This window comes from Elgaria multicarinata, chromosome 5 (genome assembly GCF_023053635.1).
Source record: "Elgaria multicarinata webbii isolate HBS135686 ecotype San Diego chromosome 5, rElgMul1.1.pri, whole genome shotgun sequence".
Lineage (NCBI taxonomy): Eukaryota > Metazoa > Chordata > Lepidosauria > Squamata > Anguidae > Elgaria > Elgaria multicarinata.
Window position 1 is genome coordinate 131,938,793 of NC_086175.1, and position 27,924 is coordinate 131,966,716.

Below are 27,924 nucleotides of genomic sequence, written 5' to 3' on the forward strand. Positions count from 1 at the left end.
GGGGTTGGACTTGATGGCCTTATAGGCACCTTCCGACTCTATAATTCTATGATTCTATGATTCTATATCTTTCCTTTTTTCCTCCAAGGAGCCCAAGGCGGTGTACAAAATCCTCCTCCTCCGCTCTATTTTATCCTCACAACAACAACCCTGTGAGGTAGGCTGAGCTGAGTCTGTGACTGGCCCAAAGTCACCCAGTGGGTTCCCACAGCCGAGTGGGGACTAGAACCCAGATCTCCCGACTCCCAGTCCAACACTTAAGCCACAACACCACACTGGATTATATGGTTGAGTGGAACCATTCTCCTTACATTCACACTTTTACCACAGCCTGAAATGAGCTGCAGTGCATACAGGATCAACAGCTGGTGTACAGGCAGGGTAGAATCATAGAATCATAGAATAGCAGAGTTGGAAGGGGCCTACAAGGCCATCGAGTCCAACCCCCTGCTCAATGCAGGAATCCACCCTACAGCATCCCTGACAGATGGTTGTCCAGCTGCCTCTTGAAGGCCTCTAGTGTGGGAGAGCCCACAACCTCCCTAGGTCACTGGTTCCATTGTCGTATTGCTCTAACTGTCAGGAAGTTTTTCATGACGTCCAGCTGGAATCTGGCTTCCTTTAACTTGAGCCCGTTCTTCCGTGTCCTGCACTCTGGGAGGATCGAGAAGAGATCCTGGCCCTCCTCTGTGTGACAACCTTTCAAGTATTTGAAGAGTGCTATCATGTCTCCCATCAGTCTTCTCTTCTCCAGGCTAAACCTGCCCAGTTCTTTCAGTCTCTCTTCATAGGGCTTTGTTTCCAGACCCCTGATCATCCTGGTTGCCCTCCTCTGAACACGCTCCAGCTTGTCTGCGTCCTTCTTGAACTCATCCTCTTGAACTATTCAAGAAAATGTCCCAAGACACCAACAGTACAGGGGGAAACTCCTCAGTGCCTGGAAATCACAAAAGCCCTTTCATATAAAAGGGACAAAACAGAACCAACGAAAAGAAGAGAAAGGAAGGGTACTTACAGCTGGCGTGCGGTGGCGGCCCGCTGTCAACGCTTCCTCCAAATCCTGTGATCTTGCAGAAGGGAGGGGCCCAGCCATACTGACAATGGCAGTTTCTCTTGCTATTGCACAGCTGAAAAACACCAAGTACATGAGCAGGAGCTAGAAAATAAGCCCCTGGTGCATTCACCCCCTGCTAGGACAAATACCCCCAGACAAGCAGTCATGTCAGTCGAGAAGAGCCACAAACTTAAGTTTAAATCACCGCTTTCCCCACGCATGGGCGTGGGAGCATCAGCTTTCTTGGGCCGGATCTAAACTATTGCTTTAAAGCGCTTTATAACAGTTTTATAGCGCTTTAAAGCAGTTAAAGCGCTTTATAACTGTTATAAAGCGCTTTAAAGCAGTAGTGTAGATCCGGCCATGGTCAGTGTTTCCTTGAATTTTGTTAAGAAAAAGTGATTGAAATAGGGTGTGTGAACCGTTTTAACTGAGGGCTTTTAAAAGCCCCGTGGTGGCACTGCGTCAGTTATACGATGCGGCCGCTGACCTGCAACCACCACGGGGCTTTCCCGCAAAGCTGCGTATTAAAAAATTCAGGGACTTATCCTGATTTTTTACGCTAGAGCGAGGTCACTATGGGGCCCCCCTTGTCTGACCTCGCTCTCGCGTCAAGATGGAGGCGTTCCCAGGCTGAAGGTGAACCCTGATTGGATGCAGGAAGCCTGGGCAACGGGCAGGGTGTGGGCCCAGCTAGCCAAATGGCTACCAAAAAGCCCGCAGGGCCTCCTGCATCGCCATTACCCACTGCCACCCCGCAGCAATGAAAGCACGGGGTTTTCCTCAAAGCCTGTGTGGTGTAGTGGCTAAAGTGTTGGACTGGGAGTTGGGAGATACGGGTTCTAGTCCCCACTCGGCCATGGAAACCCACTGGGTGCCTTTGGGCCAGTCACAGACTCTCAGCCCAACCCACCTCACAGGTTTGTTGTGAGGATAAAGTGGAGAGGAAGAGGAGGATTACGTAAGCTGCCTTGGGTTCCTTGGAGGAAAAAAGGTGGGATATAAATGCAACAATAAAATAAATAAAATAAAAATGGCGCCAACGCGGCGCCATGAAGGCAGTTCCCTAGGAGTGAGGTGGGTGTTTGCTCTTCTGCACTATTTTTACCAAAGTATAGCAGTTCTTGTGGGGAGCAGTCCCCAGGGACTGAGGAGTTGGAGGGGCAGGAGAGGCCGAGCATATTCTTGCTAGCAAAAGCTTGGGAAGATGTCACTGAAGGGTGGGGGGAATAAGAGAAGAGAAGATTGAGGGGAGACATGAGAGCACTCTTCAAATACTTCAAAGGTGGTCCCACAGAGGAGGGCCAGGATCTCTTCTCGATCCTCCCAGAGTGCAGGACACGGAATAACGGGCTCAAGTTAAAGGAAGCCAGATTCCAGCTGGACATCAGGAAAAACTTCCTGATTGTTAGAGCAGTACGACAACAGAACCAGTTACCTAGGGAGGTTGTGGGCTCTCCCACACTAGAGGCCTTCAAGAGGCAGCTGGACAACCATCTGTCAGGGATGCTTTAGGGTGGATTCCTGCATTGAGCAGGGGGTTGGACTCGATGGCCTTAGAGGCCCCTTCCAACTCTGCTATTCTATGATTCTATGATTCTACCCTGCCTGTACACCAGCTGTTGATCCTGATTGTGCTTTTTATACTGTATTTTGTATTCGTGCTTTTAACCTGTTGGTTGTTTTATTATGGTTTTAATTTTTGTGAACCGCCCAGAGAGCTTCGGCTATTGGGCAGTATAAAAATGTAATAAATAAATAAATAAATGATGAAAGGCAAGTGGTCCTGCACTCTCAGAAGGCTGTTTCCATACCATGCCAATATCACCCTGGCTCAAAGAATCAAATTCTCTTTGTCTAATCTCCAAAACAAGGAGTACTTTCAAAAGGAGGGTTCTTAGAATTAATAATCAGAGCACTTGTGCAGATATTCCGTGTGCAGATATTTTCTGCGGTTAAAAAAACACACAGCTAGAAACAGCAGTGGGAAAACCCAGGAGGATTATAAATGGACCCCCACACCCATGACATTCTAAGAGCGTCATCAGATGGGGGAGAAATCATGTTTCCTTAATGTCGCTTTCCACACACCCCACTTCTGTCCCACAACACTTCCTCTTTCTTCAAATGGAGAAGAAAGAGGAAGTAAACAATGACCATGTGGCCCATAGAGTGGGCGTTTTTTATCCCACTGCTTCTCCTGCACACAGCAGGAAATGGCGGCACGTTTCACGACAGCTGAACAAAGTTGGATTTTCCAGGTCTTTTTTTGCGACGGGAAAATGAGCAGATGGAGCAGGAGACACCCGAGAGGTGGACACTGTCATCAAAAAGACCCGTGAAAAAATGGGAGTGGGCAGTAAGTAACAAGCGCTTGTCTGATGACGCTCTAAGAATGAGGCATGGCGGTTGCGCAATAAAAACCTTGTCCAGAAGCACGCTACGGTCGAGAGATAAATGCCAACATTCCATTAACCTGCTTGGGGCTCAAGGGATGATAGTTTCTCCCCCCCCCCTTTTTTTTTTAATTTTGGCTGCTTACCCCTCGGTTGTTACATTTTGAGAAATCACAATCGTATTTCAGAACTGCCCGATGGACACATGATCTGTTTATGCATATCTAGAAAAGGAGGTATAAAATGTTAATAATAAGAATAAATAAGCAGCCAGAAAGCCTCAATGCTGACAACTTAGAAGACGGTTGATTTTTTTAATGATTTTTTACATTTCTCCCCCTTAAACCCTTTTCCTGGTATGCAAAGGATCTTAGGAGCGCTGCTGCCTGGGGTGTGATTTAGCCAGCAGCAACAACAACAGCTTGGGGTGGATCCCTGCATTGAGCAGGGGGTTGGACTCGATGGCCTTTTAGGCCCCTTCCAACTCTGCTATTCTATGATTCTTTACGCTACGGGGATAATTCGAGGGAAACGGGTGTGTGGGATGAAGCCTGTGATCTCTGGCAAATGTTCCCTTGGGTACAGGTATTATCTCCAAAGAGAAGCAGGTGGTGGGTTCTGCTGGACAGAGAGCTGCACTTCCCACACCCTTCACTCCTGTAATGCCACACATTCAACCACGCCATCCAGCCCCCACTACACTTCAAGGAGCTTCTTTGCTTTGTTTCGTTAAAAAAACAACCAGCCATAAAACATCTGGCCCTCTCCTGCTGTGTTCCCCGGCAACTAGGGGCAGGGCCTTCTCTGCAGTGGCACCCCGGCTGTGGAACGAGCTCCCCAGAGAGGTCCGCCTGGCGCCTACACTGTACTCCTTCTGTCACCAGCTGAAGACCTTTTTTATTTTCTCTGTATTTTAACACCTAATTTAACTTAAATTTAAACTTTGCTGTTTTAATTCCACATTTTAACCTATATCAATTTTTGCTGTGTGGTTTTATCCTGGTTGTGCTTTTTATATTGTATTTTTATTTGTGTTCTTAGATCGTTGGTTGTTTTTATGCTGTTCATGATTTTAATTTTTGTGAACCGCCCAGAAAGCTTTGGTTATTGGGTGGTATAAAAACGCAAATAAATAAATAAATAAATAAATAAAACTGCTAATTTAGAGACCTGCTGCTGAACTTGGAGATAGCAAAGAGCCACCTCGACTAGTAGCCATTGAAAGGCTGAGGGCAAGTCTACACCAGGCGATATCCTGGGGAACGTCCACATGACGCACAAGGGATCCTGGGAACAGGGAGAGAGGATCCCTCCATTTCCCCGGGATATCGCCATACGCCTTTTTCTTGGTTTTTCCTGCAGTCTTGGGATTGTCCAGAGACCACAGGAGGTGTGGGCGGCCATCCTGGTTTTGTCCCAGCTCCTTGCGAGCAAATGTGAAGAGCCGGGAACCAGGCACAGGGCACGGAGCTCTTCAAGCGCTCCATGGCCATCAAGGGTGGAGAGGGGAGCAGGGTCGGGGCTTTAAAAAAACAACAACTTATATTTGTTTATTTATTTATTTATTTATTACATTTTTATACCGCCCAATAGCCGAAGCTCTCTGAGCGGTTCACAAAAATTAAAACCATAATAAAACAACCAACAGGTTAAAAGCACAAATACAACATATAGTATAAAAAGCACAACCAGGATAAAACCACGCAGCAAAATTGATATAAGATTAAAATACAGAGTTAAAACAGTAACATTTAAATTTAAGTTAAAATTAAGTGTTAAAATACTGAGAGAATAAAAAGGTCTTCAGCTGGCGACAAAAGCAGTACAGTGTAGGCGCCAGGCGGACCTCCCTGGGGAGCTCATTCCACAGTCAGGGTGCCACAGCAGAGAAGGCCCTCCTCCTGGTAGCCACCTGCCTCACTTCCTTTGGCAGGGGCTCATGGAGAAGGGCCCCTGTGGATGATCTTAAGGTCTGGGCAGGTACATACGGGAGGAGGCGTTCCTTCAAATAACCTGGCCCCAAACTGTTTAGGGCTTTAAATGTCAATACCAGCACTTTGAATTGCATTTTGCGCTGGAGCGCAGTTGCGGTGCAGGTCCTGTCCTTTTTTTAAAAAAAATGGCGGTCACGACATCCTCCTTCCTGCCTGGATGTCGTGCTCCGCGTGTGAACACAAGGGGAGGATCTTGCGATCAGCATATCGCGAGATCCTCCCCACTCCCTCCTGGATCGCCAGGAGGTGTAGACATGCCCTGATCTCCCATGAATTTATTTAAACCCCTTAACCTAAAGCATGGCAGTTTAGCACAGTGCAAATTGGGCTTCTGCTCCAAACCAGAAGACCTCAATCTGTGGTAGAAGCATGTACTTATGTCAAAATGTGGCAGCTGTACTTTCTCAGAGGGCCCACTGCAGAAGAGGTGTGTACTGAACAGACTCTACGCTTAGCGGACACTTACTAGTAAAAAGAACAAGTTTACCGAAAGACTTGTCCAGCACAGTATACCTGGTTCTCTTATTACTGTCTGTTTTACTTGTTCTTATTTATATTTTTCCAATTTTAATTGTGATTTGTTTTAAAATCTGACAGCTGCATCAGACATTTTACAAGGAAAGTGAAGGCAGGATGTGATTTTAAAAAAATCCCTCCCATATATATATATATATAGAGAGAGAGAGAGAGAGAGAGAGAGAGAGGGAGAGAGAGAGAGAAGTCCTCTCCCAAACTAGGCCTCTTGTTCAATCAAGGGCAGGCAAGGAGTCCCGCTGAAGTTACCCTGTTGATGCCACAAGTTGTTCCATCTCTCACTGCTCCAACATCATACACATCCTCTCCAAGATGGAATTCTGTACCCCAGCACAACGTATCCTCCACTGTGGTCTGAACTACTCCCTGTCCGGTTGGCATTTTTGGAAGTTTGCTCACATGGGTGCACTGGACCCTTCCGCAAGGGACATCTCTGAAAGAAAAGCGAGGAGGAGGGGGAAACACCTTACAGCTACTGGAGACCACCATAGGATAGAAAGAAGCCTCTTGCTTCAAGGACTAACAACTTTCAAATCTATCTAACTATCTATAAAACGCTTAGGTATGTTTCCGTAAAGGCTTCAGCTGATATAGGTTGCTAAGCAACAGTAACAATGTGTAACGTCAGCTGATACAGGTTGCTAAGCAACAGTAATGTGTAATGTCAGCTGATACAGGTTGCTAAGCCCCTCGCCTGACTCCTCCGGGCTCTCCAAGGTAATCCTACCCCCCTTTCTGCCTCTTAGCTCCCCCTCCCCACACACAAAAGGGGCAGTGCCACGGTCCGGAGCATGAGCGAGGCACGGCCGGGGCCCTTGGTGGCCGGGTAGGAGGCCGCTCGCCTGCTGCGAGCCCAGGCCCCGGCCTAATCTCATACGAGCTGGGCGGGCGGCCCAAGGCTGACAGGAACCCCAGGGAGAGGGGGACACCTGTTCCCCCTCCCCCCAACCTCCCTGCCCCCCAGGTCTCCCAGACGGCACTGTATCGGCGACCTCCAAGTAGCCTGCGCCCCCGCGATGATATTTAATTAATAAACTTTAGGATATGCTACAACGGCGTGTGTTACGCCGGGTACAGCTAGTGGTTTGTAATAGGGTGACCCTATGAAAAGGAGGACCGGGCTCCTGTATCTTTAACTCTTGCAGAGAAAAGGGAATTTCAGCAGGCATCATTTGTATATATGGGGAACCTGGTGAAATTCCCTCTTCATCACAACAGTTAAAGGTGCAGGAGCTATACTAGAGTGACCAGATTTAAAAGAGGGCAGGGCTCCTGCAGCTTTAACTGTTATGATGAAGATGAAATTTCCCCAGGTTCCCCATGTATACAATTGACACCTGCTGAAATTTCCTTTTATTATTTATTTATTTATTTATTTACATAGCACCATCAGTGTACATGGTGCTGTACAGAGTAAAACAATAAAATAGCAAAACCCTGCCGCATAGGCTTACATTCTAATAAAATCATAATAAAACAATAGGAAGGGGAAGAGAATGCACCAAACAGGCACAGGGGAGAGTAAAACTAACAGTATAAAAGTCAGATCAAAATCAAGTTTTAAAAGCTTTAGAAAAAAGAAAAGTTTTTAGCTGACCTGTAAAAACTGCGATTGAACTTGTAGTTCTCAAATGTTCTGGAAGAGCGTTCCAGGCATTAGGGGCAGCGGAAGAAAATGGACGAAGTTTCAATACAACTGTTAAAAATACAGGAGCCCGGTCCTCCTTTTCATAGGGTCACCCTATTTGTAATCTCACCAATGCCCAAGTGCAATGGCGGAGGATTGGCTGGGTTTTTCTCAGAATCGCTCCAGCATTGGTTCTGCAGTAAAAGGAGGGGTGTTCTGTGAATGTGGAGTGAAGGGAGTGATGGTCTAGCTAGTTTTATCAAGGGGCAGTAAGCCTGTGTGCACCAGTTGCTGGGGAACATGGGTGGGAGGGTGCTGTTGCACCGTGTCCTGCTTGGTTGGTCCCCGGTTGATGCTGGCGCAAAGTAGCGGCCCCAATGAAGGCATCGTCACAACTATTTTACACAGTGCTTTAAAATGGCCTAATGGTTTTGGGATGACGGCAGGGCGGGGGATTATCCCGAAACCTGGCCAGCCCGCTGGGGAACAGAACCGTGTTCTTAATCGGACAGTTGCTCACGGGCACAACCTACTCTTCATTGCATTTCTTGAACCGCAGAAATCTCTCCTTGCCACAGTTGCCAGATCGATCGCCTTGCATGTTCACTTGCTTGAAACAAATCAGTGGGGCCGGCCGCGTCCCTGCGGGAGAGAAAGGCGTGAAAGGGAATGCTGGGCTGAAAGGTGGTATAGGGATACCTCAAATAAAAACCACACAAACAACTAAACAACAACAACAACAACAATAATATTTATTTCTTACCTGCTTCTCCCTCTGGAACAACATTGAATACAAAAATATAAAATACATAAAACTGATTAAAAACATATAAAACCGATACAATATTTAAAAATCACTCAAGTATCTTAAAATTCGACTGGGCCTGCCGGAAGAGATCAGACTTTATAGCTTTCTTAAATACTAAAAGACTGTTAAGTTGGCGAATCTCTTCCGGCAGGCCGTTCCACAGTCTGGGAGCGGCAGAAGAGAAAGTCCTCTGGGTAACGGTTGTTAGCCTAGTTTTGGCTGGCTGAAGTAGATTCTTCCCAGAGGACCTGAGTGTGCGGGGCGGATTGTACGGGAGAAGGCGATCCCGCAGGTAGCCCGGACCCAAACCATGTAGGGCTTTCAAGGTGATAACCAACACTTTATACTTCGCCCGGAAACTAATTGGCAGCCACCAAAGTGATTTTAAAGATTTTACTGTTTAAACAGCATTATGTGGTGGAAAAGCACATAAGAGACCTTGTGGCCAATGTACTTAGTACACCTACAGTTCCCCCCACACTGCATTCTGTTCTGCCAAAGGATCTGTGAATTTCGTTGCTGACTGGAGAGGCAAAGGCCAAGCCTGCTGGTCACAGAAATACTTGAGAGTTCAGAATCCACTCCCCTTCTCCATGTCTTGTGTGTTCTGAATTCCCCTGACAGGAGCCACAGCGAAAGTGACAATGGAGGAAGAGGATGCCAGCTGAAACAGCAACTGATCTATCGCCAACATTAGTATGGAAGCTGAAATCCACTTTGGTAAATTGCTGGCTGGTTTTAACTTATAAAGCCTTACACAGCTTGGGACTAGGGATGTGCTCCGCTTCTAATCGGACCGGAGAAGCAGTAGCGGAGCGGGGGGCTTCGCCTGCCCTTAAGGCGGAGGCGAAGAGGATTGGGGGGCCGGCGGAGCGTGGCGAAGAGGATCGAGGTGAAGGCGGATCCTTCGCCTCGATCCGGAGCTCCACCGGAAAGGTAAGTGGGGTTTACCGGGCCCTGCCGCTGTCACTGTCGCCCATGCGGCAACAGCAGCAGGGCCCGGTAACCCCCCCGCCCTCCTCTCCCTTACCTGCCTCCGTCCGCGGTCCGTCAGCGTCTCCAATTGAGCCTGTGGTTCCAGCAGGAAGTCTGGGCCGCAAGTGCCACGGGCTCAATTGAAGACGGCGACGGACCACGGACAGAGGCAGGTAAGGCCCCCCTCCTCCTTACCGGGCTCTGCCGCTGTCGCCGCATGGGCGGCGATGGCAGCAGGGCCCGGTAACCCCCCCCCTATGGGGGGGGACCGGAGCTCCGATCCATATCCGGAGCTCCGAGCGAAGCGGAGTGGGCACAGGCGGAGTGGGGGCGGGGCGGAGCGGGCCGATCCGAAAATGGCGGATCTTAAAGTGAAGCGGAGTGGGGGGTCCGTGCACACCCCTACTTGGGACCACAATACCTGATGGAACGCCTCTCCCGACATGAACCTACCCGTACACTGTGCTCAACATCTAAGGTCCTCCTCCGAGTGCCTACTCCGAGGGAAGCTCAGAGGATGGCAACAAGGGAGAGGGCCTTCTCGGTGGTGGCCCCCCAATTGTGGAATGATCTACCCGATGAGGCTCGCCTGGCGCCAACATTGTTATCTTTTCGGCGCCAGGTCAAGACCTTTCTCTTCTCCCAGGCATTTAACAACATATGCTAAGTTTGTTTGTTTTTAACGGACCCCAGAACTGTTGTTGTTTAAAATGAATACTGTTTTATACTGTTGTTTTAATATTTTTTTTGATGGTTTTAAATTTTGTATTCTTTTTTTAATGTTCACTGCTTTTAATTTTTGTAAACCGCCCAGAGAGCTTCGGCTATGGGACGGTATATAAAATAAATAAATAAATAAATAAATAAATAGGAGACATGGAGGTCCACAAACGCCTGATCCCAGATGGCCCTTCGGTATGAAATGGTCAGAACCTCAAGATTAGGAAAAGAAGCAGGTATTTGTGAAGAACATGGGGCCTTGCTGGTTTATGGGCTGTACTGGCTCTTTAAGTGTACTGGCTTTTTAATTGTATTATTCTTTCTGCTTTGTATCTGTTCTGGTATGTGCTGTGTAGCCAAGATGGTATGTTAAGTGGAGGTGGGAGTGTGGAACTCTCGGCGCCGAGACTCCAAGGTCATATTGGGTCTGTCACCTGCAGGTTATCTGCAAGGTCATTAGGATAATTGGGTTTAGTTGTGAGAGAGAGGGCGAAGCCCTCCCCAAGAGGGGAGGGTTGTTAAGAGCCAGGCCGAGCTAGGGGTTGGTTCAGCAAGGTCATGGGGCCCTAAATCCAAAAAGGGATAAAAAGGGGATCCTGTTTGGGATGAAAATCTTCTGTTCTAGTTTTGGAGGGCGAACACCCAAGTCAGCCTGGGATGGCTGCTTGGAGTAAGCTGGGGTCTTTTTGTTTATTTTAAATGTCTGGATTTCCTGAGACAAGGCTAGCCGCTTTTATGGCTGGGGGTGGGTTGTGTGTTTGCAGGGCCGGATCTACACTATTGCTTTAAAGCGCTTTATAACAGTTTTATAGTGCTTTAAAGCAGTAGTGTAGATCCAGCCCAGCTTTTAGATGGAGCTGTTGCTTCTAGTACATCCTCCTTTTGTGATCCATCCTTTAACCTCCTTCCTTCCTTCCTTCCCGTCCTCCTTCCCCTCTTTCCCATTTGCTGCTACCTCTGGCCAAAACCTTACGTGTTAGTTTTAGCTGAATGGTATTAAACTTGTTTTGGCCCGTAAGCTGAGTGTGTGTGTTTTATTCCAGGAATCTCTGGCTCGTCCCGGTTGGAAAGTGGGCGAGGGTGAGGGGTGGCCGGGGACAACAGGACGTTTGGTCCGGGGCCTACCTTGCAGGGAGGTTGGATTGACTCCAGCCTTCGTCTACAGTATTTTTTGGTAATAAAAAAGCCAGACTTACCGTGGCCAAAGATATCTGTGCATTGTTTTTGGAGGCTAAGGCACTTCCCCGTATAACAAGTATCAGCCGTGCCACATGGCATCCCGTCTTGCTTATGTACATCTGCCGGGCAACTGGCAGAAGTCCCATTACAGTACTCCGGAAGATCACACTCAGTAACAGGCGCTCTACACAGGGTTCCCTCTTCTAAAAACTGTTGGAAACAATAATTTAAGTGTCTGATTTTGATCGTTCTCGAAAAGCATAACTCGGCAATTGTGTTTTTCCGTCAGAAACAGCTGGGACGAAATACATGTGACACATTTTAAAGCCCTGATGTTGCTTGTTTTTATCTTTTTCTTTTTAAAGTAGGTGATGTGGGGTTGACTGAGAGATCAGCGCATCAGCAGTGGGAAGGAATGCACAACCCTTTCCTTATTCACCATTTCTATGCCCCAGTGCGGCCTTCCCCAAGTAGCTTGTGCTGTGGACTCCTGAATTGATAACCTCCAAGTTAGATTACTGCAATGCGCTCTACATAGGGCTGCCTTTGAAGACGGTTCGGAAGCTGCAGCTCGTGCAAAATGCAGCGGCCAGATTGATTTCGGGAACCAGAAGGTTCGACCATATAACACCTGCTCTGGTCCGCTTGCACTGGCTGCCTGTATGTTTCCGAGCCCAATTCAAGGTGCTGGTTTTGACCTATAAATGGCTTGGGACCACAATACCTGATGGAACGCCTCTCCCGACGTGAATATACCCGGTCGCTACGTTCAACATCTAAGGTCCTCCTCCGGGTGCCTACTCCGAGAGAGGCTCGGAGTGTGGCAATGAAGGACGGGGCCTTTTCAGTGGTGGCCCCCAGACTGTGGAACGATCTCCCTGACGAGGCTCGCCTGGCACCAACGCCGCTATCTTTCCGGCTCCAGGTTAAGACTTTCCTCTTTGCCCAGGCATATGGCAGCACATCTTAATCACCCACATGTTTAGTTTTTTTTCAACGATTTTTAATGCTTTATGTGTGTACGTTCTCTGTGTTAGAATTTTAAATTTTGTATACTCGTTTTTATCTTAATTAAAGAGCCCTGGCTATGGGGGCGGTATATAAGTGCAATAAATAAAATAAATATAAATAAATTAAAAAGGTGCGCGGGCCCTTGCAAACGCCCATTTCAAGCAGGGGGAGAAGCGAGGAATGGAGCCAGGGCGGGGGGAAGGCCATGGGGCTTGAGTGCATACTTCCACATAGAACATGGAGTTAAGCCCCTTAGGGCAGTGAAGGCAAGAAGCTCACACACATTACGTAGAGCAGCCTTCCTCAACCTGGGGCGCTCCAGATGTGTTGGACTGCATCTCCCAGAATGCCCCAGAGCTGGCTGGGGCATTCTGGGAGTTGTAGTCCAACACATCTGGAGCGCCCCAGGTTGAGGAAGGCTGACGAAGAGGAAGAATGGAATGTTTGGGATCCCGTTTCATCCAATCACAGTCACATTATTATTATTATTATTATTATTATTATTATTATTATTGTTGTTGTTGTTATTATTATTATATTTAGATGTATCCCGCCTTTTACCCAATACTGGGCCTCAAGGAGGCCTTACAAAATTTAAAACATACACATTTTAAAACCTAGGAAAAGAAATGTACAAAAATTAAAATCAAATACAATACAATATTAAAACATTAAAGGTTTAAAATACACGACAATTTTACAAGTCCCTCACATAGATGGAGGGCCGGATTATTCTCCAAAGGCCTGCCAGAACAAAGAAGTTTTTGCCTGCTTCCGAAAGCCCATCAAGGAGGGAGCCAGCCTAGCTTCCCCGGGAAGAGAGTTCCAAAGCACTGGAGCAGCCACCGAGAAGGCCCTCTCCCATGTTCCCACCAAGCGTGCCTGTGAAGAAGGTGGGACTGAAAGAAGGGCTTCTCCAGAAGATCTCAAAGCACGGGCAGGCTCATAAGGGAGAATATGGTCTTTCAGATAACCTGGACCCGAGCCATATGGCCTCCAAGGGTGACCATATGAAAAGGAGGACCGGGCTCCTGTATCTTTAACAGTTGTAGAGAAAAGGGATTTTCAGCAGGTATCATTTGTATGCAAACAGCAGCTGGTGAAATTCCCTCTTCATCGCAATAGTTAAAGCTGCAGGCGCCCTCCTCTCTTTTGTATCTGGTCAAGAGGGCAGGACTCCTGCAGCTTTAACTCTTATGATGAAGACAAAATTTCACCAGCTGCTACATGCATTCAAATGACACTAGCTGAAATTCCCTTTTCTATGCAACTTTAAAGATACAGGAGCCCTGTCCTCCTTTTCACATGGTCACCCTATCTGATGGAGTGTATAGGGCACACTCTATAAGCTAGGGTGACCCTATGAAAAGGAGGACAGGGCTCCTGTATCTTTAACAGTTGCATTGAAAAGGGAATTTCAGCAGGTGTCATTTGTATGCATGTTGCACCTGGTGAAATTTCCTCTTCATCACAACAGTTAAAGCTACAGGAGCTATACTGCAGTTATACTGTGACCAGATTTAAAAGAGGGCAGGGCTCCTGCAGCTTTAACTGCTGTAATGAAGAGGGGTTTTCACCAGGTTCTCCATATATACAAATGGCACCTGCTGAAATTCCCTTTTCAATACAACTGTTAAAGATACAGGAGCCCTGTCCTCCTTTTCATATGGTCACCCTATATAAGCCAACACAAAAGGGAAAGGGTTTGGGGTGTGTGTGTGTGTGTGTGTGTGTGTGTGTGTGTGTGTGTGTGTGTGTGTGTAGTTTATAGCCGAGTGGGAGAGCACATGCTTTGCATACCTACAGGGTTCAATCCCTGGCAACTCCAGTTAGAACCATCTGGTAGCTGGTGATGAGAAAGATGATCTCTCCTGGAGACCTGGAGAGCTACTTCCAGTCCAGATAGGCAGTATTGGATTAGATGGACCCCTGGCCTGACTCAGTATGAGGAAGCCTCGTCAGTTCACAGGAGCTGAACAGGTTCTGGGTCAACCCTAACCTGAGCCAGACTTCCTTTATAAGCTCCCTTTAAGTCCTCCTTCCAGCTCCCATGACTGTGAGTGTGGCAGGAGCTGAGGGCACCCAATGGGACATTTTCTTATTGTTGGCATTTATATCCTGCCGTTCGTTCAAGGAGCCCAAGGCGGCTCGCGTAGTCTTCTTCCTCTCCGTTTTATCTCTGCAAGAGTCCTAGGAGGTCACCGGCCCAAAATCATCCCAGTGAGCTTCATGGCCAAAAAGGGTCAGGATCCTCCAAGTCCCAGTCCTACACTCTAACCAGTAGAATCATAGAATAGCAGAGCTGGAAGGGGCCTACAAGGCCATCGAGTCCAACCCCCTGCTCAATGCAGGAATCCACCCTAAAGCATCCCTTGACAGAGGGTTGTCCAGCTGCCTCTTGAAGGCCTCTAGTGTGGGAGAGCCCACAACCTCCCTAGGTAACTGATTCCACCGTCACACTGCTCTAACAGGAAGTTTTTCCTGATGTCCAGCCGGAATCTGGCTTCCTGTAACTTGAGCCCATTGTTCCGTGTCCTGCACTCTGGGAGGATCGAGAAGAGATCCTGGCCCTCCTCTGAGTGACAACCTTTTAAGTATTTGAAGAGTGCTATCATGTCTCCCCTCAATCTTCTCTTTTCCAGGCTAAACATGCCCAGTTCTTTCAGTCTCTCTTCATAGGGCTTTGTTTCTAGACCTCTGATCATCCTGGTTGCCCTCTTCTGAACACGCTCCAGCTGTCTGCGTCCTTCTTGAATTGTGGAGCCCAGAACTGAACACAATACTCTAGATGAGGCCTAACCAGGGCCAAATAGAGGGGAACCAGTACCTCACGTGATTTGGAAGCTATTAATGCAGCCCAAAATAGCATTGGCCATTCTTGCAGCCATATCGCACTTTTGGCTTATATTCAGCTTGCGATCTACAACAATTCCAAGATCCTTCTCGTTTGTAGGATTGCTGAGCCAAGCATCCCCCATCTTGTAACTGTGCATTTGGTTTCTATTTCCTAGATGCAGAACTTGGCATTTCTCCCTATTAAATTTCATCCTGTTGTTTTCAGCCCAGCACTCCAGCCTATCAAGATCACTTTGAAGTTTGTTTCTGTCTTCCAGGGTATTAGCTATCCCACCCAATTTTGTGTCATCAAAATTGGGTGGGATTGGGTGAGATTGGGTGGGATTGGGTGAGAGGCAGTACACCACACTGCCTCTCCCAGCAGGCTGGTGGGTCTACCTACTAAGGTGAAACAAAGGCAGGTTGGCTCAGCACTTACTCGGGGCCTTGCTAGACCTACGAGATAATCCGGTTGGGAGTAGGGGCGATGGCGCGCTACAGCTAGCGCACGCCGTCGCCCTTTTCCAGATGTGACACGCAACGGGGCAAGGGAAAGCCCCGTCGCGTCCGCCATTTTTTCCCCCTTAAAGGGCCATGTGCGCAGGAGCGCACCACCGAAAAAGGTAGGTTTTTTAAAAAAAATAAAGGCTCCCCCGCTCCCCCTGACCCTGAATCCCCACCCCCACCCAATGCCTGATGCATTTTTATCTTACCTTACATTTCTCACAGCAGAGTCCATAAATGCAGTCAATGTCCTGTTTGATTGTACAGTTCTTTTGGCAACAACTGTGCCTTCGGCATTCCTGCAAATAGAGGGATCAGCATCTCACCAATACAGTATTTTATGTGCAGTTTCAAACATTAACTGCGCCATAGCATGTGCACATATATTGTATCTGCCGGCTGCTTTGCAAATTCAATGACGATGTCTAACCGATTCAGCCCTGCTGCTAAGAGAGAGGAAGGAGCTGGCTAAGAAATAAAATATATTATTACTCCGGGTCTTTTATGGGAATTATGCCCTATCCTTCCATGTACACCAGCACTTTTTGTTCCAATAATTCGTGAAAAACTGAATTGAGATTTGAGAGCTATACACCATTTAAGGGGAATAGAATAGAGCCTCGTGTGGCGCAGAGCGGTAAAGCAGCAGTTTCTGCAGCTGAAACTCTGCCCATAGCCTGAGTTCGATCCCAGCGGAAGTTGGTTTCAGACAGCCGGCTTAGGTCGACTCGGCCTTCCATCCTCCCGAGGTCGGTAAAATGAGTACCCAGTTAGCTGGGGGAAAGGGAATAACGGCCGGGGAAGGCAACGGCAAACCACCCCGCTATAAGGCCTGCCAAGAAAGCGTCAGCAAAAGCTGGCGTCCCTCCAAGAGTCAGTAATGATTCAGTGCTTGCACGAGAGGTTCCTTTCCTTCCTTTTTCAATAGAATCATAGAATAGCAGAGTTGGAAGGGGCCTACAAGGCCATCGAGTCCAACCCCCTGCTCAATGCAGGAATCCACCCTAAAGCATCCCGGACAGATGCTTGTCCAGCTGCCTCTTGAAGGCCTCTAGTGTGGGAGAGCCCACAACCTCCCTAGGTAACTGATTCCATTGTCGCACTGCTCTAACAGTCAGGAAGTTTTTCCTGATGTCCAGCTGGAATCTGGCTTCCTTTAATTTGAGCCCGTTATTCCGTGTCCTGCACTCTGGGAGGCTCGAGAAGAGATCCTGGCCTTCCTCTGTGGGACAACCTTTTAAGTATTTGAAGAGTGCTATCATGTCTCTCCTCCATCTTCTCTTCTCCAGGCTAAACCTGCCCAGTTCTTTCAGTCTCTCTTCATAGGGCTTTGTTTCCAGACCCCTGATCATCCTGGTTGCCTGGATGATCAGGGGTCTGATCACCGCTGCCACACAATTCCAGGCTCTCTTGTATGAAATGTAAGTGATCATCTGGGTCCATTCCAGATGAGTTTTAGGTCTGGTTTTGGCACAGAAACTGGCTTGGCCTCTCTTTTTATATTGTATTTTGTTTTGTTTTTTGGTTTTAGATTGTTGGTTGTTTTATTATGCTCTTCATCATTTTAATTTTCGTGAACCGCCCAGAGAGCTTCGGCTATTGGGCGGTATAAAAATGTAATAAACAATAAATAAATAATAAATGGGACAAAGATAGTGCGTCAGTGTTCATTTTCATGGATTTCTCAATGGTTTTTGATCCCATTTCAAATTAGATGCCATCAATATACTGATGACACCTATCGCTACCTCTCCATTACATCTGATTCAGGGGAGGCAGCAGAAGCGCAAAACTGGTGCTTGGGATTCATATTGGATTGCTTAAAAGGAAATAAAATGAAGTTCAATCCATAATTTTCCTTCATTGCCGAAGATACAAGACAGATACCTGCGCTTGAACTGAAGTTTTCAGGAAGGACATCTGACAAACTGAGGCAACTAGTGGTGACAAAAGATGAAGTTCTCAACCTTACTGACAAATTGAAGGAAAATAACTCACCAAGCCCAGATGGTATCTATCCTAGAGTTCTCAAAAAACTGAAATACTAAATGGCTAATCTTCTAACCAAAATATGCCACATGTCCCTAAGATCAGCCTCTGTACCAGAGGACTGGAAGTAGGCCAGTTTAACCCCATTTTTTAAAAAGGGATCCAAAAAATTTAGGGTGGATTCCTGCATTGAGAAGGGGGTTGGACTCGATGGCCTTGTAGGCCCCTTCCAACTCTGCTGTTCTATGATTCTATGATTCTATGAAATTACAGGCCAGTTAGCTTAGTGTCTGTTCTGGATAAATTGATTGAAAGCACGATTAAAGAAAAAATTAGCAAGCATATAGAAGAGTGAGCCCTACTGAAAAAGTATCAACACGGCTTCTTCAAAGGTAAATCCTTCCTCACTAACCTTTTAGAGTTCTTTGAGAATTGTCAACAAACATGTAGACAGGGGTGATGTGGTAGACATTGTTTACTTGGACTTCCAAAAGGCTTTTGATAAAGTCCTTCACCAAAGACTCCTGAGCAAACTTAGCAGCCATGGAAGAAGAGGAGAGGTCCTCTTATGGATCAGTAACTGGTTAGAGAACAGAAAGCAGAGAGTAGGGATGAATGGTCAATTCTCCCGATGGAGGGAAGTAAATAGTGAGGTCCCAGAGGGATCGGTATTGGGACCAATTCTTTTCAGCTTGTTCAGAAATGATCTGGAATTAGGAGTGAGCAGTGAAGAGGCCAAGTTTGCCGACGACACCAAATTATTTAAGGTTGTTAAAACGAACAGAGATTGTGAAGAGCTCCAAAAGGATCTCTCCAAGCTGGGAGAGTGGGCATCCAAATGGCAGATGCGGTTCAATGTAAGCAAGTATAAAGTGATGGACGCTGAGGTAAAAAATTCCAACTTCAAGTATAACCTGATGGGATCTGAGCTGGCGGTGACTGAACAAGGTTGTGGTGGACAGCTCGATGAAAATGTCCACCCAGTGAGCAGCAGCTGTAAAGAAGGCAAATTGTCTCAAGGAACAACACCGGGGACACATCAAAGGGAAAGAACTCCTGGCACTAGAGCTAATTTCCCCAACAGACTTGGAAGACAGAGAGCGAGCAGAGAAGTTTACCTGACCGCAACAAGGCTCACAACCTTCATTATAAGGAACTTTTCTGAAGCATTTCCCTAGCTTAGAAGTTTATACCTCATTTCATGTTGGCTGACAGTGATATAACTTTATGTATGTTTCTGCAGGAGCTCATGGTCACATAATCTAAGGAAGTAAGTGAACAAGGGGGATTTGATGCGCCACTTCCAATGGACCTGCCGGCACCCTCATCTGGATTTTATAATTGTATTTTATTGATTTGTTTATTGTGATCAGTGTCAGAGTTGGAAAATTTACCCACAGAGGGTTAAGCCCTGGAAGAAGAAAAATGGACTTTGGCACAATCTCTGGATCCTCGATTTCTCTACAGGTGTTACACATCATTAGGAAAGGAAAGGAACCTCTCGTGCAAGCACTGAGTCATTACTGACTCTTGGAGGGACGCCAGCTTTCGCTGATGTTTTCTTGGCAGGCCTTATAGTGGGGTGGTTTGCCGTTGCCTTCCCTGGCCGTGATTACCTTTCCCCCAGCTAGCTGGGTACTCATTTTACCGACCTCGGGAGGATGGAAGGCTGAATCGACCCAAGCCGGCTGCCTGAAACCAGCTTCCACTGGGATCGAACTCAGGCTGTGGGGAGAGTTTCGGATGCAGAAACTGCTGCTTTACCGGACTGTAAAATGTCAAGGCCTCCTGACTTAACAGCGAATTGAATAATTGGCTGATGAAACTGTGTGCAATACCATGTATGAAATGGATATAAAGTTGTACAGATGTAATGATGGTGTGGGTGGATGCTGGTTGGTGATGTCATGTATGCTGGATGTATTTTGTACAGAAGACGTTATATACCTCAGTAAAATCTTTGCTGAAGAAAAGCTATACTTGTCGTGAGTATATTTTCTTCCTGGAGGGACAGAGATCAAAAACCCAGCAGAAGAATCAAATGCTGAAGCTGCTGTGTTGCTGCTTAATCTCTTCTAAGTCAATTCCTGACAATCAGAGGGGTAGATTTTTGTGTTTCCCTACCACTGCTCTGGCCTCCTGCTGTCCCACAATAGCAACGGTCCCTTTACACGGGGAGAGAAAGAGGAAGCAGCAACAGCCACACGGCCCATTCAGGGCCCGTTTCTATCGCGCTGCTTTTCCTGCACACAGCAGGAAATGGCAGCACATTCCATGTTTTTTTTTTTTTTAAAAAAGGGCAAATTAAAAGGGGTCTATTTTGCAATGGAAAAATTAGTGGAAGGAGCGGGAGGCCGGTCAATGTCATCAAAAGGACCCATGAACATCCGTAAGTGGGCAGTAGCAGGCGTGTGATAAAACAGTTATCTCTTGATGCTCTAAAAATATTTCTAGGCTGCCTCATTAGGTGTATGAAACTTGTTATGCTTTTAAAAGACTCCTTTCTTTTGTATTTAGGCTGCTGCCTTAGGCACGCTTTCCTAGGTGGGACTTACTTTTGAGTAAACACACGTAAGAGTGCACTGTTAATTGGTAACTTATACAAAGGTCCAAAAAGAACAAAGACATACAGGTAAGGTTAAATGAGTTAAAATAGCAGCAAGCATCCCTCTGCAAAAATAAATACTGTCATTTGATAATATTTTATCAACAACTTACAGTCATGTCTCTGGATTGTGGGTGGTTAGCAAATGAATATTCGTCCTCTGATCTTTGTGCCCACTGTTTAAAAAGAAAAAAGAAGTTTCAGCCAATCAATGATGAGATCAATTTACATATATCTACACAGTGAAAAACTGATGTGGTATTCTCAAAGATTTTAAGAAAATAGCTGATCTAGTTTGACTGGAATTGCCAGAAAGGCTACTGAGAAATTGTTAACCCATCTCCCTCAAAATAAAAAGAGGTATTTTTATGAAATGTTAAGGAAAGAGCAACTAAAAATGCTTAATTAAACATTAAGCATTTAACAGCCCGTTTACTAACAGGGACTGGCCGGCGAGATCACATTACGCCAGTCCTTTTCCAGCTTCATTGGCTGCCAGTCCAGGTCCGGGCCCGATTCAAAGTGCTGGAATTGACATTTAAAGCCCTAAACGGTCTGGGGCCAGGTTATCTGAAGGAACGCCTCCTCCCATATGTGCTTGCCCGGACCTTAAGATCATCTACAGGGGCCCTTCTCCCTTCTCCTGCCAAAGGAAGTGAGGCAGGTGGCTACTAGGAGCAGGGCTTTCTCCGCTGTGGCACCCCGGTTGTGGAATGAGCTCCCCAGAGAGGTCCGCCTGGTGCCTACACTGTACTCCTTTCGTCGCCAGCTGAAGACCTTTTTATTCTCTCAGTATTTTAATACTTAATTTTAACTTAAATTTAAATTTTAATGTTTTAACTCTGTATTTTAATCTTATATCAATTTTGCTGCGTGGTTTTATCCTAGTTGTGCTTTTGATACTGTATTTTGTATTTGTGCTTTTTAACCTGTTTGTTGTTTTATTATACTTTTAATTTTTGTGAGCCGCCCAGAGAGCTTCGGCTATTGGGCGGTATAAAAATGTAATAAATAAATAAAATAAATAAATAAAATAATTAACCATTTGACATAAATATGTAAATAGCAGTGATCACATTAAAGAGAAGACACACAAATACTGAAAATAGTTGGATTCTGGGTAATTCTCATTTAATTCTGGGTAACTTATGAAAACTAAGATGACCTGGGTGGTATTCCCAAGAAAGAGTGTTGGATCATAAAACCCTATCACTTCGGTCACAGAGTTATTTGAGTAATGAAGAGGTGTGAGTTGGACTGTATTATTCAAGATGAAAAGTGTATTTAATGTCTTTGCTTTCTAGTTTGTAAGAAGCTACCTCATACCAAAATCAGAACATACTGTGTAGAGATTGTCCAATGGCTATTATTTTCTACTGCTATATAAATTAGGGCTCACAGAATTTCAATGTGTTAATAAGGACAGTAAGGCGTATACCTTATCACACTGCCAGAGGCACTTACTACTATCAGGATACGTCACAACATACAGCAACATCTGACAGAGGGAACAATGACCTCCATCACACACCTACTTTTTTTCCCTAGTATGCACTCGTGATTTTGACCTCTGTTTCTTTAGCGGGAGAGCCTCATGTGGCGCAGAGTGGTAAAGCAGCAGTTTCAACAGCCGAAACTCTCCCCACAGCCTGAGTTCGATCCCAGTGGAAGCTGGTTTCAGGCAGCCGGCTCGGGTCGACTCAGTCTTCCATCCTCCCGAGGTCGGTAAAATGAGTACCCAGTTAGCTGGGGGAAAGGTAATCACGGACGGGGAAGGCAACGGCAAACCACCCCGCTATAAGGCCTGCCAAGAAAACGTCAGCGAAAGCTGGCGTCCCTCCAAGAGTCAGTAATGACTCAGTGCTTGCACGAGAGGTTTCTTTTCTTCCCTATCCTTCTTTAGCGGGGCAAGTGCTGGTCCCTCTCACGATCGAAGCTAAGCCGGGGGACTCTCTTTTCACTTGTTTGCTCTCCTGTTATTGCGCCCGCCCTGCCCTGCCCCTTCTCCTTTCCCCAACACTTCATTGGTGGATGATGGACATGGGACCCCTCCCCCACCTTGCTCTGGCTTTGTTGTCTTCCAGCTACATACGATTAAATCAGTTTAACTCCTCTTTCCATATGCTTACATTTTGGTGGCAGAAAGAGAACCGAAATCTATCTATCTATCTATCTATCTATCTATCTATCTATCTATATCTATCTACCATCCATCTTCATAGAATCATAGAACAGCAGAATTGGAAGGGGCCTACAAGGCCATCAAGTCCAACCCCCTGCTCAATGCAGGAATCCACCCTAAAGCATCCCCGACAGATGGTTGTCCAGCTGCCTCTTGAAGGCCTCTAGGGTGGGAGAGCCCACCACCTCCTTAGGTAGCTGGTTCCATTGTCGTACTGCTCTAACAGTCAGGAGGTTTTTCCTGATGTCCAGCCAGAATCTGGCTTCCTTTAACTTGAACCCGTTATTCCGTGTCCTTCACTCTGGGAGGATCAAGAAGAGATCCTGGTCCTCCTCTGTGTGACAATCTTTTAAGTGCTCTCATGTCTCCCCTCCATCTTCTCTTCTCCAGGCTAAACATGCCCAGTTCTTTCAGTCTCTCTTCATAGGGCTTTGTTTCCAGACCCCTGATCATCCTGGTTGCCCTCCTCTGAACACGCTCCAGCTCTTGTCTGCGTCCTTCTTGAATTGTGGAGTCCAGAACTGGACGCAATACTCTAGATGAGGCCTAACCAGGGCCGAATAGAGAGGAACCAGTACCTCACGCGATTTGGAAGCTATACTTCTATTAATGCAGCCCAAAATAGCATTTGCCTTTCTTGCAGCCACATCGCACTGTTGGCTCATATTCAGCTTGCGATCTACAGCTTGCTTCCTTCCTTCCAGATTTGAGAGGGGAAACTAATAGCAAATGTCAAGGGGACGGAATGCACCAGAAGACAGCAAGGCGCTTCCGTTTGTTTGGAAAGATCCAGCCGACAGTTCAACGTTTGAGGGACTGGTCCCTTTGCCCGATTTTGCACGTTAAAATGGAGACCATTAGGGGAACCTTGCAAAGAAACAAAAGAGAACAAAATGGAGAGGCGTCCCATCTTCCCTGCTGGTAAAACTTCAGGTGTGTTTGGAAGTGGCAAGTAACACACTCAGGATTTGCACAGCGGAGAGCTTCTGGGCTCTTGTTCAGCTCAGCTCCTTACACCCTTGGCGAAGAAGAACGCTCTACATTTGAACACTTGGAGGAGAACCAACAAGACCAGGCAGAAGATTGGCCTTGTTCCCAACGCTTTTCGGGGGAAAGCTCTGGAAATAAACTCCTTTCAGCACAGTTAGATTTAAAGGGTTGGGGGTGGATGGGAATGGGAGGGGGGAATGCGGCTCTGTTGCCCTTCCTCAATAGATGCTCCACAGTGACCCCCATACAGGTTGTAGATCCAACCACACGCTGCGCGGTCCAAAGTCTGCCGAGAAGGAAGAATCACCCAAGGGGGGGGGGAGAGAGGAAACACAAGAATGTTGCAGTCAGACTGGGCGCCATTTCAGCATGCAAGGAGGGTGGGGTTGGAGCAGCAAAAGCCCTTTCGACTGGCTCAGAACAGCCCCGCCCTCCTCTTTCGCCAGCAAGCACACGTTCAAAGCACACGCCCCCAACCAAGGACATAGCGCAAGGACAGCAATACACAGGGGCAGGAGGGCGCTTTAATCCCACACGGAGGAAATAAACCAGACTTTCCCGCTCCAAAGTAAGACAGAAAAGAGAGGGGAAGAGGCGAGATGAGTGCAGGACAGGGACGGCGTCATGTGAGTCCTGCGTTGCAAAACCACAAACCAGGCATGATGAGAGTGTGATAAAACGCCGGTGTGATGGAGCAGAATGTAATTCTAGCAATATTCTATTCACTTACGGGCGGCTGTTCTGGTTGTCTTTGAAGGGATAAACTCAGGATCAATTCTTCTTCTGTTTCCTGATAAAGGTAGAAAAAGTTGCTGAATGCCATAGCTCATCACCTTTTTCATAGTTTTATAAACAGATACTTGTCCTAAGGGAGTTGTAAAATAGTATCCTGCAGAGGCAAGGGGCATAATTTAACTCTCTCTCTCTCTCTCTGAGTTTAAGACACCCATAAAAGTTAATCTCTTCCAGCAGGCCTACCCAGTTGAACGTTAAACCAAGAATTTTTCAGATCTGTTGATTGTTATTTTGATGTTGTATTGATTTTATATGCGCTTTAAATGAATTTAAAGCTTAATACCACAAGATGTAGCGATGGCCACCAATTTGGATGGCTTTAAAAGGGGGTTGGATAAATTCCTGGAGGAGAAGGCTATCAATGACTACTAGTCCTGATGGCTAAAATGACAGTTTCCACGGGGTAGAAATTAGGGCTGTGCAGGGACCCCCCAATCCATCTTGGAGGTCGATCTGGAGCCCCCGAAGCAGCCCTGATCCACCTCGGAGCTGCCTCGGGGGTTCCATTGTCGTACTGCTCTAACAGTCAGGAAGTTTTTCCTGATGTCCAGCCAGAATCTGACTTCCTGTAACTTGAACCCATTATTCCGTGTCCTGCACTCTGGGAGGATCGAGAAGAGATCCTGGCCCTCCTCTGTGTGACAACCTTTTAAGTATCTGAAGAGTGCTATCATGTCTCCCCTCCATCTTCTCTTCTCCAGGCTAAACATGCCCAGTTCTTTCAGTCTCTCTTCATAGGGCTTTGTTTCCAGACCCCTGATCATCTTGGTTGCCCTCCTCTGAACACGCTCCAGCTTGTCTGCGTCCTTCTTGAATTGTGGAGCCCAGAACTGGACGCAATACTCTAGATGAGGCCTAACCAGGGCTGAATAGAGAGGAACGAGTCCCTCACGTGATTTGGAAGCTATACTTCTATTAATGCAGCCCCAAATAGCATTTGCCTTTCTTGCAGCCACATCGCACTGTTGGCTCATATTCAGCTTGTGATCTACAACAATTCCAAGATCCTTCTCGTTTGTAGTATTACACAGTAATCTTGCACAGGATCACTGAGATGATAGGGTGGATTCCTGCATTGAGCAGGGGGTTGGACTAGATGGCCTTGTAGATCCCTTCCAACTCTGCTATTCTATGATTCTATGAGAGGGGAGTGAGGTTAAAACATCCCCCTACAGGGCACGTTCACCTACTGCAGCTTTCTGGGGCAAAAGGATTGTGCAGCCTTGTCCTAGAATATTTCAAAAGGTAGGTAAATACAGACATGCACATATCAGTAATTCCTTCATTCGTTCTGAAAGTCTTAACTTCCAACCTCATCAAGTCCACAGTCGCACTCTTCATTTTCATCAATGACGCCGTTTCCACATATCTTCGGTTTAAATCTTCCGGTAGGTAAGTTCAGTAAACATTCTTTTCCTGGTTGTCTTATTAAATCGTGATATATCACCCTGCTGCAATTGCTCAATCTGTGACATTTTCTGTAAGACATGAAAGTGCCATCCAGTAGGGTGGTGTTTATTTATTGTCTTCATCTATATCTCGTCTTTCAGAAGACAAATCCTTCTAAGGTGGCATTCAACAAAACACACAGCCTACCTGGGGCATGTGTGTGTGTGTGTGTGAGTGGAGGGCCATGCGGGGGCCCATCTGGAGCAACTGCTGCATGACATTTAATTCATCACCCCTTTGTGCCCAGAAGACATTTGACTGACAGCAAAAATCCTTACCTGTTCTTCTGATGAACAGGGATTCATTCAACATTTGATTATCTCCTGCCTCCGGGGACCAGAGAGGAAGGCTAAAATCCTTCCGTGGGAAGGGAGGCATCTGTCTTAGGCCATTGCTAGACGAGGTCTTAGCACGGTGTGAGGCCCGGTCTCCCTCCTGTGCATCCAGATGACGCATAGGGGATTCTGGGGTCAGGCTGGGCTAAGACCTCCCTTAAGCCGGGATAAGCGGATTTGCTTATGGCCCGGCTTTTCCGCAGCCCTGGCCTCAGGCTAGGGTTAGTCGCGAGTAGCCGGGAGAGATAAAAGGAAGAACTTCACACAGCACATAGGCAAACTATGGAACTCGCTGCCACAAGATATAGTGATGGCCACCCATTTGGATGGCTTTAGATGGGGATTAGATAAATTCATAGAGGAGAAGGCTATCAATGGCTGCCAATCATGATGGCAATATGCTACCTCCAGTCTCAGAGGCACTATGGCCATAGCTAGACCTACGGTTTATTCCTGGATCGTCCAGGGGTCAAACCTGTTCATCTAGGTGACACACAGGGGATCCAGTGCTCAGGCAGGGGCGAACCCTGGATGATCCCAGGATAAACCTTAGGTCTAGCTGTGGCCTATGACTCTCAGTTGCTGGGGAACCTGAGCGAGAGGGTGACATAGCAGCCATATCCGGCTTGTGGACATTCCAGGGGGAATCCGCACGTCGTACCGACACTGCTTCTAAGCGACCCCAGTGCGACGTGACAGCGATCGTGTAACTTGCCTTTGGAAGAGCCGAGGAAGAGACGTCTTTGCCGCCGCCGCCGCCACCCACAGACCTCCTCGCCGACCGGCGAGGAGAGCTCGGCTGAAGAAGGCGGGGTGGAGAGCAGAAGAAGCTCTCCACCCCGCCTTCTTCCCCCGAGCTCTCCGTCCCAGCTGGCGAGGAGGTTAGAGAATGCTGGACTATAGGCCTTTGCTCTGATCCAGGATGGCTCTTATTCTCCTGTCTACAATGGGAGAATGTATTAAAAAAAAACCTTTTGTGGATTTTGAATATTAGTATTAGTAGACAATAAATGCAATAAGTAGACAATTAAGGGAAACATTTGTCTGTACTTTAAAAGTATCTGTCACTTACGTTTGAAGTTCTTTGTCTTATTTAATATAGCTTGCAAAAACTGAAGCATCAACCAGACCCACGGACATTTAGCCTCCCTCAGACATTAACGGCAGCATCCATGAGCTAATTAACCCATGAATTGCAGGGCCGTGCGTGAGCTGCTCGCAAGCTGCTTCCTGTTTCCATTAACAACCCTCAAAGGCTGCATTCGAGGGTTGTTTCTGTGACATCCGAACAGGGGCACTTGAGGTTGTTTATGGGTTAATCAATCCCAAGTTAACCCAAGAAAAGGTCGTGATTTAACTCGGGGTTGTTTAACCCATGAACAACTTAAAGTGGCCCTGTTTGGACATCACAGAAACAACCCTGGAATGCCATATTAATGGAAACAGGAAGTGGCTTGTGCACAGCTTGTTTGTGTTCCCACAATTCATGGGTTAACCCAGATGCTGCTGTGACATCTGAACAGGATCAACACCTGTCTGTTTCAGAATCGGGACATTCTGCTGTCCAGTGACATGGGTGGGACCTCTGCCACAGCAGGGAGTAGAGGACAACCTCCAGGTGCATGTGCCCAAAAGTGCCCAAAAAGAGTCAAGGCATCAATTAGCATTTGAAAACAAGATCATGATCCGTTTTTCTTTCGCTTCCTAAAATCGTAAGAACACTAGAGAGGTTAAAGTGCAGCCCTACTCACACATCGCTTAGTGATGCTGCCATAAGACACTTGCCGTTCTGAGCACAATTACAGTCACAGTTGTGGCCTGCATATTCCGGTGCGTCATCATGGCCAAAGCCAAGGGAATGACCCAACTGATGCGCGATATTTAAGCCATCACTTAACGTATCCTCCTGTGACTGTATACAATAAGTCAAAGCAAAGGACAT

At 46.9% G+C, this 27,924-nt stretch overlaps 1 protein-coding gene across 1 annotated transcript; it reads right to left on the reverse strand.

The window, feature by feature from the left end:
- Window positions 1-321: 321 nt before the first annotated feature.
- On the reverse strand, window positions 322-27,924 carry LOC134399664 (disintegrin and metalloproteinase domain-containing protein 30-like). Its single transcript, XM_063127746.1, has 9 exons — window positions 27,734-27,924; window positions 25,511-25,676; window positions 15,847-15,936; window positions 11,305-11,497; window positions 8,139-8,247; window positions 6,228-6,411; window positions 3,597-3,674; window positions 1,016-1,127; window positions 322-341 (listed from the first exon to the last, which is right to left on the reverse strand). The coding sequence occupies exons 1-9, from the start codon at window positions 27,922-27,924 to the stop codon at window positions 322-324; spliced, it is 1,143 nt and encodes a 380-aa protein (XP_062983816.1).